The following is a 12442-nucleotide window of genomic DNA, read 5'->3' as shown; positions in this document are numbered from 1 at the left end:
CCAATTATCTCGCGGAGATCCATCAACCTCCGTGACCGTCACTGATTTGTGCCGGCCGCTTTCTCGTCGTCGACCTCCGTCACTCCGTCTTCGCTATACATCTCTCATTTCTACCTTACAACACTTGTAAACACTATCGACCATGGCAGCTGCTCAGAGACTTTCCAGACTGATAGGTATGTCCGACTTTTGAATCATTAGGGCTCGCAGGAGCGTAGGAGGACATAAGGTTGCCGCCCGATCTCTGCCGACTTCCCGTTTGGTCTCATGTTTTGACGCAGGCCTGTACTAACAATATGTCTTCCTATGAATCTAGTCCCTCTTGCTATTGGTGCTACCGTCGCCCAATCTGCTCTTTACGATGTTCCCGGTGGATACCGTGCTGTGTTGTTCGATCGGTTTTCAGGTGTCAGGCCGGATGTGAGTGGTGTCTACCCATATTTCAAATCCCTCTATGGGATGCATGGGTGCAAGCGCTAGAATGGGAAAAAGAGTAAAGTAACTAATCCTTGTGTAGGCCACTGGAGAAGGTACACACTTTTTGATCCCTTGGTTGCAGCGAGCGATTTTGTACGATGTGAGGATTAAGCCTCGAAACATCTCTACCACAACTGGATCCAAGGGTAAGTTTCTTTTATCATCTCATGAACTTATTGTTGGCAGACTGATATATTTGATGTAGACATGCAGATGGTTTCTCTCACTTTACGTGTTATGTCTCGACCGGATATCGAGCATCTTCCCAAGATCTATCAGTCTTTGGGTCTTGAGTAAGCCTTTTGTTGCTTTCTTGAAGCATTGTAGCAGAAGCTAATACGTCAGTATAGCTACGATGAGCGAGTCCTTCCCTCCATTGGTAACGAAGTGTTGAAGGCCACTGTCGCTCAGTTTGATGGTGCGATTTTCGTATTTTGGACGAGTGGTCCTTGACTAACGAGTGGGCCCTTATATAGCCTCTGAATTGATCACAAATCGAGAGATTGTTTCTGCTAGGATCCGAGATGACCTTCTGAACCGAGCCAAAGAATTTAACATCCTTCTTGAAGATGTTTCTATCGTGAGTACAGCTTTTTCCACGTCCGCTCGCCACTGACCTTTACTCTTTTAGACTCACATGACGTGCGTCCCTCTGTACCCTTTCTCGCACAATGTGAATCACGATTGACATTCTGTTTGATTAGTTTTGGCAAGGAATTCACCTCTGCTGTCGAACAGAAGCAGATTGCCCAGCAAGACGCTGAACGCGCAAAGTTCGTCGTTGAAAAAGCCGAGCAAGAGCGTCAAGCTTCCGTCATCCGAGCCGAGGGTCAGGCTGAGGCTGCTAACACCATATCTAAGGCATTGAGCAAGGCTGGCGATGCGTTTGTCCAGTTTAAGAAGATTGAGACTAGTAGGGAAATTGGTATGTCTATTCCATTCACGACTTTCCTGGCAGATCAACTTACGATTGTTCTTGAACAGCCAACACTCTTTCCCAGAACAAGAACGTCAGTTACGTCCCCGCAGCCAATGGCAACATGCTTTTGCAAGTCCCTTCGCAACAACAATAAGCTACGAAATGAACGTAGTGAAGATGGAGACTTAGGGCACATTCGAATCTGTAGTCCCGTTATGTATGAAGCAAATTTGCCCGTCAAGCATCTTTGAGCGCTGGACTATCTCATACTGCTGGTGATGCTTGTAACCACATAAGTCGTAACTGTGTCTTTTTTCTGACTATCGTTCCTTGTCACATTGATGACATCAAGCTCTAATCTTGTTGCAATACACCGATCCTTTGCCAATAATAAATAATAAACAACCCTATGCGAATCTATCTGGATTCAACTGAATTCCTCTCCCGGATAAAGAGAATCTCAGTCGAGCGTTGCTGAACGCATTCTATATGCTTCCAATCTTTGTTTTGGCAGCCTAATGGTGCGTGCACAACATTCGTCAAAAGATGGAATCCTTACGTCACCCATATACCGGGGAATATCTCACAGCTCGCTCTTGCTTTCAGTTAGTGTCAGTCGCATTCGTTCTGGTATTAATACTCAATCTTCCATCTTACTATATATTTCTCATATAGACCTTTGCAGACAAAGCTCTAGCACCCATACAGAATGGCCCTCTTTCCATCGACGCGATCTCTTATCTACCCTCAATTTGAGACCTATCGCCTTCGCTCTCTTGATCCTTCCAGTGACCTCTCCTTCTCTCCTCTGCCCCAACCTGGAGCTACTCAGAGTCGGATGGAATATAACCAGCAGCATCTGAGCTTTAAGGAGGTCCGTTCGCGTATAACCTGGGACCATTTGAGCGTTTCTGGACGACGAGGGGTATATATAGATAAAGTATGGGGTGTGGTAGGATTTGTCATTCAGGTGAGGCTATGCTTGTTTTACTGTCTTCCAAACTTTTAGCTGACTAACTAAAACTAGGATGACTTTACCCCGATCTTTGTCAAGCTTGCAGACCTTCCTGAGCCTATATCCATCTCTGAACAACAATCAGAGTTCCCTTCTGTGTTACCTCTTTCCCCAACTCATTGGGCCATCTCAACAGGCAACGGCTCCATCTATATCCTTCAATCGTCATCCCCCGAAAGTGAAAACTTTACTGGCGAAATAATAGCAAGATATGACTTGCAGGTGGACGGACAAAATGGAGATGAACCTGCTCCTTTCCTGCTTCGCGCCCAGCACGACCTTTCAGACGGCGATGTGCGTCTGCTGCTCACTAGATCTCTTCACCCAAACCAGGGAAAGGTAGGATACAAATCCGTTCAATCGACCCAGTTCGAATTGCTTGAAATCTCCCTGAACCCATCAGTCCGCAATGGTGTGGATAGCCAACCAGCCAAGCTTGTGATCAAATGGGCTTTGCAAGGCAAGGATTTGCCTGTCTGGTGTGCCTGGCAAGAAGATGGCTGGCTTGTCCTTGGAGAAGAAGAATTCAGAGAAAACGTCGATGAGTCTGGTCAAGAAGAAACTGAAGAAGAGAAAAGCAAAAGGGAAAGAGAGGAAAAAATCGCTAGGCTCGGCCTGGGTGCGAGTCTAACTGCAGATGAGTCTGCTGTCGCCATTGACAAAAAGGACGAGTCCATGGAAGTGGACGAGGCGAGAGGAAACCCATACTTTTGGACGCAAGATGCGGAGTCTCTAAGCTTGACCATTCCAGTTCCCGACTCTGTTTCCAGAGCGGTTATCAATATAGGCTTTACTTCGACCAGCTTTTCCTTTACCCTCTCACAAACCCCATCCGATTTATCACCTCAACTTATGGAATTGCTAAGTAAACCTACACGACAATTATGGACCTCAATAGACGTAGATGCCTCCACATGGACGTTCGACTCGTCTAAGCATATTATCGAAGTTGATCTAAAGAAGATCGACGAGAACACCCGGTGGCCATCTATCTTCTTTCCTGCCGAAGACGATGATGATGTCTATGAAGAAGTGCCCGAGACACTCTCTGCCTCAACTCTTGCCGCTGTGCGCGAAACATTTAATAATATCAAGACTCGAGGCCCCGACGAGCCTGAGATGATGCACCCTGCGATGCCAGCGCTATTGAGAGAAGAGATGGATTTTGACTTGGATGATGGTGAGGACTTTGGGGAGGGCGGCGGTGTGTATGGTGAACTCGGTGGGGGCAGCAAAGTCGGAAGGGATGTGCTTGTAGGATACGTTGAGGTTGGGTCGGGGAAGGCTAGTTGGTCCAAGGCGACCAACTCTGTCTTGTCCGTTCCTATCAATGGGTCGGACGATAACAGCATCATTGTTAAGCAAGCGGTCGATGGCTTGGTTTTCCGTCCAACAACGGATCTTAGTAAGAAGCCTTGGACCCATATCTTCACCAACCCCGCACTCGCCTTTGTCATTTCCAGCAAGCATGATCTCCGTTTTGTGCGTCATCTTATCACCTCTCCTATCTCCCGTGCCGACCCTACTTCCCCCTCCGTATTCAAGAAGGCCAAGGTCGATCCTGAACCGGTACAATCCACCGTGCTTGCTTTTGACTCTGGATCATCATCCGCTGGTCAAGGAAATGTGTACATCTATTATCCGCCTACCAGCAAGACTAACGCCCAACAAGGTGTTTTGAGCATAAGTGGTGGAGATAGGGGAGCGTTGTTGGGTGTGGGATGTGTCAAGGTGGACGGAAAGGATGTGGTCGTGGCTTTGTGTGAGAATGAGCTAATAGTGCTCAAGGGTGTGTTGTGAAGCAGCCAAAAATGGGCTTGGAAGTCACGCCAGTCTAGCCAACATGCTATAATGTAAGTTTATGACCTATGCGCTCTTGAATAACGGTGGAAAATTAAACCATGCCGTCTGTCTTATGCAGGTGGAACATCGTTGAGTAAATTTAAGGATATCATCCTCCCAACTTCGATTCATATCAGCAGCCCTTCAAATTATTGGTGTCTGTTCATGGCTAATGATGCAAGGCCCTTATCTAAAGAACATACTTGAATATTCCGAAAGCTGCGGGAGAAGGAGATCTAGCTCATGAATATTTCCATTAATGTCGAACCGTCTATAGATAACCTTTCTTACTTATGTTCCGATCTCTGTATCAATATGACTTTCAATGATTGCGATAGAATTACCTTTAGCGAGTCGAACCTAAGAGTATTCATTTAGGATATCTCCCCCTTTCATGACTAGAACAGGATCGTAGCAGATTAATGAGCCGTTGCATGCTAAACAAGAATGGAATCAATAACCACAAAATGTCATAACCAACCAAACCAAAAATTCCTGTTAAGTCAAAGAATAATCTAAGCATTCATCATTTCTTCCTCTTCCACTACAACCTTTGTTCTCTTCACACCCTCCCCTCCAATTACGGCGTCCGCTTCGTCATTCTCAGCATCCACTTCCGCCTTTCTCTTTTCACCAAGGCTCTTTGCCCTAGGAGCGGGACCCCAGTTGGGCAAGGGGTTGACTTGGTAGAATGTTTCTTTACCTTGTCGTTCCAGGGAAGCGTCAGGATGGGGAGTGAAATCGATGGTGTGAGTGATGGGCTTTGCCAAGATCTTCCTAGCAGGCGATCCTTCTGCAATTTTATCCATCCTTACAGGGTTTTCCTTTGCTTCTTCTCGCATGATGTCGTAGATAAACGAACGAGGCGCATCAGTCTTAACGGCACCAGGGGAACAATGGGAGCGGGAGATTTTATAACCTGCATTAAGCAAGGCGGAGCTGCGTGAGAGGTGTCAGTAATTACAATGGGTGTCAATAGATGACGCACAGAATTTTGTTCATAGGTAAGGAAGAGGCGTGTACAGATTTGGCGATTCGGTTGGCGGTGAAGAACCAAGGATCGGGCAGTTCTTGAGAAGCCAACGTCAACATTCCTAACATCCTGTTGTACGTCTTGTATTCCTTTTCTGTGCTCTCGATTTCCTTGATGACACGCTTGGCGAACTCGTTATCTTGTAAGGGACCAAGCCAAAGAGGCCCACCAAGCTAAAGAACAGTCTTAATTTTTGATCATGATCGCAGAGAGATCATACTTACGTGCATAGTCCCCCCACATTCCTCACAAGCAGACCCGTTACCGGCCGTGGGCCCAGCAACAGTCTTAAATGCGGTCATCTCCTTGCCCTTGGCGGTTTCTTTAGAGATGACTTTGCCGAATGGTTGGTTCACAGCTGTTTGACAGTACTGGCAAGTGAAGACCACACCAGTTTGGCTGAACAAAAGAATGGTTAGAAGGAGCGAGAGGAGAACAGCAGCGTAAAACCTACCTAGCAAGATGTTTGACCTGCTCTGGTCTGGTGTCGATCCTTACAAACAATCTCACATAGAAATCGATAGAGAAGGACAAAAGAGGTGTGATATACCTCCCATATCGCGCCGCAACGCTGGCTAGAGAGTGCATCACAAGCCTCAACGCAGCTTCATGAGTGTACTCGGCGTGAACGTTGGTGCCGCCATAGTTGGAGTAACACTTTTCGGGGTACTGTTGACCAGCAAGCACGGCTAGATCGGTACATGTGATGGCGAGGAGACCACCATCGGAGATGCAGCCAATGGCGGCATCGAGGAAGGGAGCAGCAGTACCATAAGGGTCGAGGTCGACAACGTCAACACGGGCAGAGGGTCCGACGGCGGAACGGTGGTTATACATGAAAGCACAGGCATCGCCCTCGTTGATCTTGACTCGTCCTCTACAACCTGGTCTTCGACCAACTTCATCCTTCACTTCAGGCTGAACCTCCTGCTTCTTCTCGACATGCTCAACCACTCCACCCTTCTTGATCTCCTCGTTTGCCTCTTCGTTAGGCATTTTAACAACTTCACTCTTGGTTTCTTGCTCTTGCTTCACGGGCGCATCGTAGTCCATGCCGACACCGTTAAATTCTACGTTTCTCCTCATAGCTTCACAAGCAGAAGGTGAAAGATCGTTGGCAAGGACATACTTAACGTTGGGAATTTCTTTGGCGTATCGGATGGACCGAAGACCAGTAGCAGCAAGAGCTTCAAGAATGTTGATGGAAGGCGCCCGGAATTTGCTCTGGAATTACAGGTCAGCCGGAATTCTAGGAGCGTTTTGATGTAACTCACAACTCCAGCTCCATTTGAAGGCCCTGCAACAGGTTCCTCACTTTCCTTCACTTCTGCCAAAGCATCACCCTCAACCTCCATAGTCCCCTCGTTCTCTGGCTTCTCTTCTTCAGCCTCAATGGCCATGGCTTTGGCTTCCCCCTCTGCTGCCTTCTTATTCTTCTTCTTCCTAGGCCTAGGTTTTCCTCCTCTTCTCTCCAATCTGACCCTCCACTTCTCTTCAAGTTCTTCTTTCCTCATTTCATTCCATGCCCTGATTACCGCGACACTCATATCTCGGTTGTAGTGCTGGACCGGGTTGAGGAAAGCGCCTTCATTTGGGAGAAAGATGGTCGTTGTTGACTCCGTGTGCAGGCTGTAGTTGGCTGGATGGGGTTCCTTGAGAGGGACGGTGTATCGTGGCTGAGTGGTCATTTTGCGCGAGGATGTACGTGTTGCTGTTGCAATAAGTTGACGTGAGCCGGACGATGGGCGAGGCATGCAAAGATGTTTCCCGTTTACAGTCAATGCTCGCCAGCTCGCTCGCATCAACAATCTTACTCTGTTCGAAATTTCAGGTGAGCTAATAGTTACGTAATTACAGAAATCATAACTATCAAACTTTACGTAAAAATTATAGTGTTAATTAAAATAGTTACGTGTTTCGGTGGTAAATGAGGCATCCAGTCGCGTCGCCACAGCCATTTCGCGTCAACTTCTTTTATCCCTTTTGTCTTCCCAACTATCACACCCAAAAAATAGTATAATCATGGTAAGGATCCAACCTTCTAGTAACCTGTACATAAGCTGATATACACCTTGCAGTCCATTGTGAGCATGATCAACGGCGCAGAGCTTCACAGAGACTGACCAACGTCCAGGTAAACATTCGCAACATCGAGCTCCTTAATAACCCCGCCAAGTTTGACGACCCATACAATTTTAGGATCAAGTTTGAGGCCATTGCACCTTTGGCAGAAGGTCAGTCCATCTGTACCGAACTGGGCGAGCTTTGTAATGCGGCCTTGTACGCCTCCGCCAGTGGTGATAGGGCTGGAACGTACTGCGAATAGCTGCTGACGTCGGGACGCGTAGACTTGGATTGGAGGTTGATCTACGTTGGAAGCGCTTCTTCTGAGGAATTTGACCAAGAACTTGATAACTGCTCTGGTCAGTCCTACGCCTCCATCCCCTTTTTAACCAACAGAACGCTGATGCATTCTCTTATTCCAGTTGGTCCTATCCCCGCCGGTATAAACGCTTTCGACTTTTCAGCTCCTGCTCCTGCCCATCATCTCCTTCCCTCTGTCGAGCCGGATGAGATTCTCGGAGTGACTGTCATAATTATCACCGCTTCATACCGTGAAAAGGAATTTGTCAGAGTGGGATACTATGTCAACACGTACTATGAGGATGAAGAGTTAAAGGAGAATCCTCCGAGCGTAGTGCAATGGGATAAGCTCCATAGGAACGTGTTGATTGAGAAGCCCAAGGTTACTAGGTAAGTCTGTCCCACATCTTTATACAGATGTCGCTAATAACCAAATAGATTCCAAAACAACTGGGACTCTGCGCCTCAATTAAATACTTTCGACGGCCAACAACCTGCAGCTGAACTGCCACCTTCTGGCGGTAACCCCGAACTCTTCAACGCGCCTTTACCTCCACCTGTCCAAAGAGCGACCGCCGCCGGAGGAATGGATGTTGATCAACCTATGGCATAGGGACATTAGATGTACAAGATAAAAGAATACGATGGACCTGTATGAGTTACTTTTTTTATGAGCATGTTTATCATATGCAGCATTATACGCACTATTGCATCATCCGCGAAAAAATGGCCATCTACTCTTATGTACATCTGTATATGCGCGATATCCCTAAACCCCAAAACCTCCCCGAAAAGCATAAACTTAAAGTCTACCTCTACCTCTAAGCGCTCTTGCCCGCATCCTCCTTGAGCGAGACAATCCTGTTTAGTATAATCTTGTCACCCTCGCTCCTACCCTTAACATCTTCCTTCTCCAAGCAGCCCAACTTGCTTTCCCTGTCCAAAGTAAAGTACGCCAGCCTCATACCCTGGAATCTGATGTTCTCATTACCCACCAACTGCTCAGCAGTAGCTACGGGTTCATCATCCTTGTGCTGAGCCGCCGCACTGCCTTCCACAGGAGCAGAAGACGTATCAGGCTTAGCAGCCTGCTCGACAGCCTTCTTCGTACGTTCTTCACTGTCCTTCCTCGCATCGGAGATCTGCTTCTTGGCAAGTTCATAGAATGCAGGCTCAATCACAGCATTGCTATAAACCTCAAGAGAGTCGGGGTCGACATCTGCCTCATAGTCCGCAGGAGGGGGGTCAGACTTGAAAAGCTTCTTGAAGTATCGCACTTCGTCAATTTTGACTGCCTCGGGTGCATTGACCCACTGGATGTAGGCCTTGGGCTTCTTGAACCCTTCGCCGGCTAGAGTACAGTGTACCTCGGTAACACGACCGGTAACGGGGTCCTTTGTGAAGGATGTGCAAGTAACAGGGTAGGGAGCCTTGAACAAACCGACGGACTTGCCGGGAGCCAGACGGAAGTAGTCGGGAGAATCGACCTCTCTGAAGTCGTCAGCGTCGACGTAGACTTCCTTGGTGAAGATGGTCTGGACGGTGCCCATAGCAGGGATCTTGGGATGGAGAGGCACTTCGACCTGGACACGGTAATCGTCGGGCACATTGTCGATGATGATCTTGATAGGGTTAAGAACCATCATCAACCTGGGCGCGGAGCTTTCAAGATAACCTCGGACGCAAGACTCGAACTTTTGAATTTCAGTGGTGGAAGGGATATTGGTCACACCAAGCTCGGAAACAAAGGATAGCAGGGCACCGGGGGGAATTCCGCGCCGACGAAGGGCGATGATAGTGTATAGACGAGGGTCATCCCAGTCCTTGACGTGGCCGTTCTGGACAAGCTTTGCGATCTTTCGTTTGGAGAGGAAAGTACCCTGGAGGTTGAGACGTGCGAATTCGTACTGGCGAGCCTTGTAGACGCCGAGGGCGTCACAGAGCCATTCGTAGGATTCACGAGCGGGAATGAATTCGATCGTACAGAGAGAGTGGCTATGCGAATGATCATTAGGCGCGTACAAATTTGATAGAGGAATGACTCACGTGATGTTCTCAATGCTATCACAGAGACAATGTGTAAAGTCGTAAGTGGGATAGATCTCTAAATGATTATCAGCAACACTTCATTTTAGTGACATTTGGCGACATACTCCATTTGTCACCAGTCCTGTGATGAGGCGCCTTCTTGACTCGGTAGGCAACAGTGTCCCACATATAAGGGTTGCCGCTATTCAAGTCCATCTTCATCCTCATGCACGCCTCTTTTTCCTTGTACTCGCCGTTCTTCATTCGTTCAAACTCATGAAGAGACTCCTCCACAGGTCGGTCTCGGTGCACACAAGGGATGGGATTACCCTTGCCCATACCTCGGTCTTCCTTGATCTTCTCAGCTAGCAGAAAACGTCAGCACAACTTTGAGAAAGTGAAAGGAAACGGCTGACCGTCACAAGTACAGACGTATCCCTTTCCTCGTCGAATCAATTCAACCGCAAGCTCGTACAGCCTGTCAAAGTTATCACTAGAGTAAGTGATCTTCCAAGGCTCGAAACCAAGCCATCGGACAGTTTCGAGGATAGACTGGAAGTATCGACCTTCTTCGGCTTCAGGATTGGTATCGTCGTATCTGTGTTTTGTCAGCTTGGGCTCTATAGTGGTCAATGATAGTCATTTCTGCCTGTCCCCATTTAACGCTATCCCACACCATGACCATTACTCTCACCTCTGTTGAGTGAAAATGGAGCAGGCAACGGTTGCTAGCAGAACACTCATTGCTCAAGCTCAGATCCCAAAACCGCCATTTTCAGACTCGGATTGGCAAAAGTGATTACCATGGAACAGAAGGAAATAATAACAAACCTAAGATATGTTCGACCACCGTGGTATTTGGCATAACCGAAGTCAACCATGATAGCCTTGACGTGTCCAATATGTAGGTATCCATTAGGCTCTGGTGGGAATCGGGTGTACACCTGCCCCTTTGTCCACGCCAAATGCTCCTCCTTCAACTTGGGATCACTTTGGGGATTTTCACCGACCTTGTGGAATTCGGAAAGGAAGCCCTCCTCAAAGATGTTTGTTGGGATAGCAGGGGTAGCGGAAGAAGACTGGGTAGCGACGGCGGTGGTGGTGGGGACTGGTTTAGCGGGTTTTTCAGCGGCCTTGGGGGCCTTAGCTTTGGGCTTGGCAGCAGCAGCGGCGGCGGCGGCTTCCTTGGTACCGAAAAGAGAGATGAAAATGGATTCGAGGGTGGACTTGACTTCCGTGGCGTTGGCCCATCTGATGTGAATGTTAGCAAAGCACATGATACCTATATGGAGTGCTTACCGAAGGTCAGAAGCACCATTCTTGATGCCGCCAAGAATAGGACCAAGACTGTTCCAGCCCTCAGGAGGTGAAGGAAGAGAAGTAAGATATGATTTGAGGAGTTCAGGGAGGTCAGAAAGAGTGATGTTGATGCCTAAATAACATCGTGTTAGAAAACATAATGTGGTCAAAACTGTTCCACTTACCAACACCACATTCCTTGTCGAAAGCCTCCTCGTTCGCCTTCAAGTTGGGATTTTTCTCTGAAAACTTGACGGCCGCTATATCCCAATCCATGCTGATGTCAGCCATTGTCTCTTACCTCCAGCTTTGTGCGCTCCCGAAGGACGCAAAGGACCCGTTCGCAACAGTCGGTCATTGGCCACCCACCTGTAACCTGGTCCGGCGTCTTCACATCCCCCTTCACAATCTTCTGCACGAGGAAATCCTTCTGCTCTTTGTCCAGCTTGGCGCTCACAGAGCTAAGCTTGACAAGAGCTCCTGCCTGCTTCTCATCATACTTGTTGTCTGCAAGACCGTATTCGTCTATCAGGGACTTGAAAGCCTTTCCAGACTTAGGCTGACGAACAAGCTCTGTGGCTGAGTTACTGGCGAGGCCGAGATTCTGGAAGAGCTGAATGAGAGGAGCATTTTCTGGAGAGTTGGGGTCAAATTTGGGAGGCATTTTGGGTATAAAGTGGTGAAGTGAAGTGTTGAACGAAGTATGTCAGCAAATCTCTTGAAATTACCATCTTTTGGCGATTGCGTATCAAAAACATAATTACGTAAGTGGTTAATTGTGTTATGCCTAAATACACACTCAAATAACAACAAGTCCGAGAGAATCAGGCGCGCGTTTCAAAAGCCAACATTTTTCTTCCCGTTGGCTGTAGTTGCTCCCCGAAGTGCCCGAAAGTCAGCCACGCAAAAAAAGGAATGAGAGTGCTACTTAAGTTGTAGTCTGTCTTTGATGAAATGCAGAAAGTTCTGAATCGGGAACTCAGGAAAAATAAGCCACTTATGCTGGTCACACATACGGTTATGCTAACCGCAGCTCGGCCTTACTATCAATAGTACAAAATCTCGCGGTAGGTTTACTGTTCATTAGTTAATAATCTTCCGAGTCGCAACTACCATTCTGGACAGCATCTTGATGTCCCCGAATTATTTCGTCGTGTAAATCTTGCATATCATTAATTGAGCTCACAAGCCGGCAACTCCTCTGAAGAATACGAAGTCAAGAGTGACATACACAGTTGCGTGTAAGCTGAACATCTCTTCGGTGAGGGACACCACGGAGATTACGCCCAGAATGCAATAGGATTATGGAGATGCGAAGGACGCATGACAGGATTCCAAGGAACATGCCCATCGTGTTGATGACGAAAAATACTTGTACAGCAGCCGTAATGATCATCATCATAGTTGTTCCATAAAGAACTAACGAAGAACAACGTGATGGTTCGCCGCGGATGTCCTGTCAACT

At 47.7% G+C, this 12442-nt stretch overlaps 5 protein-coding genes; 3 read left to right on the top strand and 2 right to left on the bottom strand.

The window, feature by feature from the left end:
• The first annotated feature begins 67 nt into the window (after positions 1-67).
• Positions 68-1746, top strand: CNAG_00088 (prohibitin PHB1). XM_012191128.1 has 9 exons: positions 68-176; positions 317-420; positions 518-623; positions 683-770; positions 828-895; positions 954-1057; positions 1109-1119; positions 1182-1402; positions 1462-1746. The coding sequence occupies exons 1-9, from the start codon at positions 143-145 to the stop codon at positions 1548-1550; spliced, it is 825 nt and encodes a 274-aa protein (XP_012046518.1). The 5' UTR covers positions 68-142; the 3' UTR covers positions 1551-1746.
• Positions 1747-1784: 38 nt separating this feature from the next.
• Positions 1785-4725, top strand: CNAG_00087 (hypothetical protein). XM_012191127.1 has 4 exons: positions 1785-1917; positions 1986-2366; positions 2424-4264; positions 4333-4725. Exons 2-3 carry the CDS (start codon positions 2106-2108, stop codon positions 4209-4211), a joined length of 2049 nt encoding a protein of 682 aa, XP_012046517.1. The 5' UTR covers positions 1785-1917; positions 1986-2105; the 3' UTR covers positions 4212-4264; positions 4333-4725.
• On the bottom strand, positions 4667-7073 carry CNAG_00086 (N2,N2-dimethylguanosine tRNA methyltransferase). XM_012190786.1 has 5 exons: positions 6561-7073; positions 5741-6510; positions 5511-5685; positions 5242-5459; positions 4667-5192 (listed from the first exon to the last, which is right to left on the bottom strand). The coding sequence occupies exons 1-5, from the start codon at positions 7038-7040 to the stop codon at positions 4769-4771; spliced, it is 2067 nt and encodes a 688-aa protein (XP_012046176.1). The 5' UTR covers positions 7041-7073; the 3' UTR covers positions 4667-4768.
• A 156-nt stretch (positions 7074-7229) lies between these two features.
• CNAG_00085 (histone chaperone ASF1) lies at positions 7230-8361 on the top strand. XM_012191126.1 has 6 exons: positions 7230-7311; positions 7365-7370; positions 7421-7520; positions 7635-7709; positions 7773-8040; positions 8089-8361. The coding sequence occupies exons 1-6, from the start codon at positions 7309-7311 to the stop codon at positions 8261-8263; spliced, it is 627 nt and encodes a 208-aa protein (XP_012046516.1). The 5' UTR covers positions 7230-7308; the 3' UTR covers positions 8264-8361.
• On the bottom strand, positions 7905-12383 carry CNAG_00084 (glutamine-tRNA ligase). XM_012191125.1 has 11 exons: positions 12209-12383; positions 11994-12138; positions 11347-11943; positions 11163-11237; positions 10978-11110; positions 10510-10929; positions 10095-10276; positions 9804-10043; positions 9697-9754; positions 8356-9645; positions 7905-8300 (listed from the first exon to the last, which is right to left on the bottom strand). Exons 3-10 carry the CDS (start codon positions 11639-11641, stop codon positions 8472-8474), a joined length of 2577 nt encoding a protein of 858 aa, XP_012046515.1. The 5' UTR covers positions 11642-11943; positions 11994-12138; positions 12209-12383; the 3' UTR covers positions 7905-8300; positions 8356-8471.
• Positions 12384-12442: the final 59 nt, after the last annotated feature.

Source organism: Cryptococcus neoformans, chromosome 1, assembly GCF_000149245.1.
Source record: "Cryptococcus neoformans var. grubii H99 chromosome 1, complete sequence".
Classification (NCBI taxonomy): Eukaryota; Fungi; Basidiomycota; class Tremellomycetes; order Tremellales; family Cryptococcaceae; genus Cryptococcus; species Cryptococcus neoformans.
Note: the sequence above shows the minus strand (reverse complement) of the source record. Positions and strands in the feature narration are given on the sequence as shown.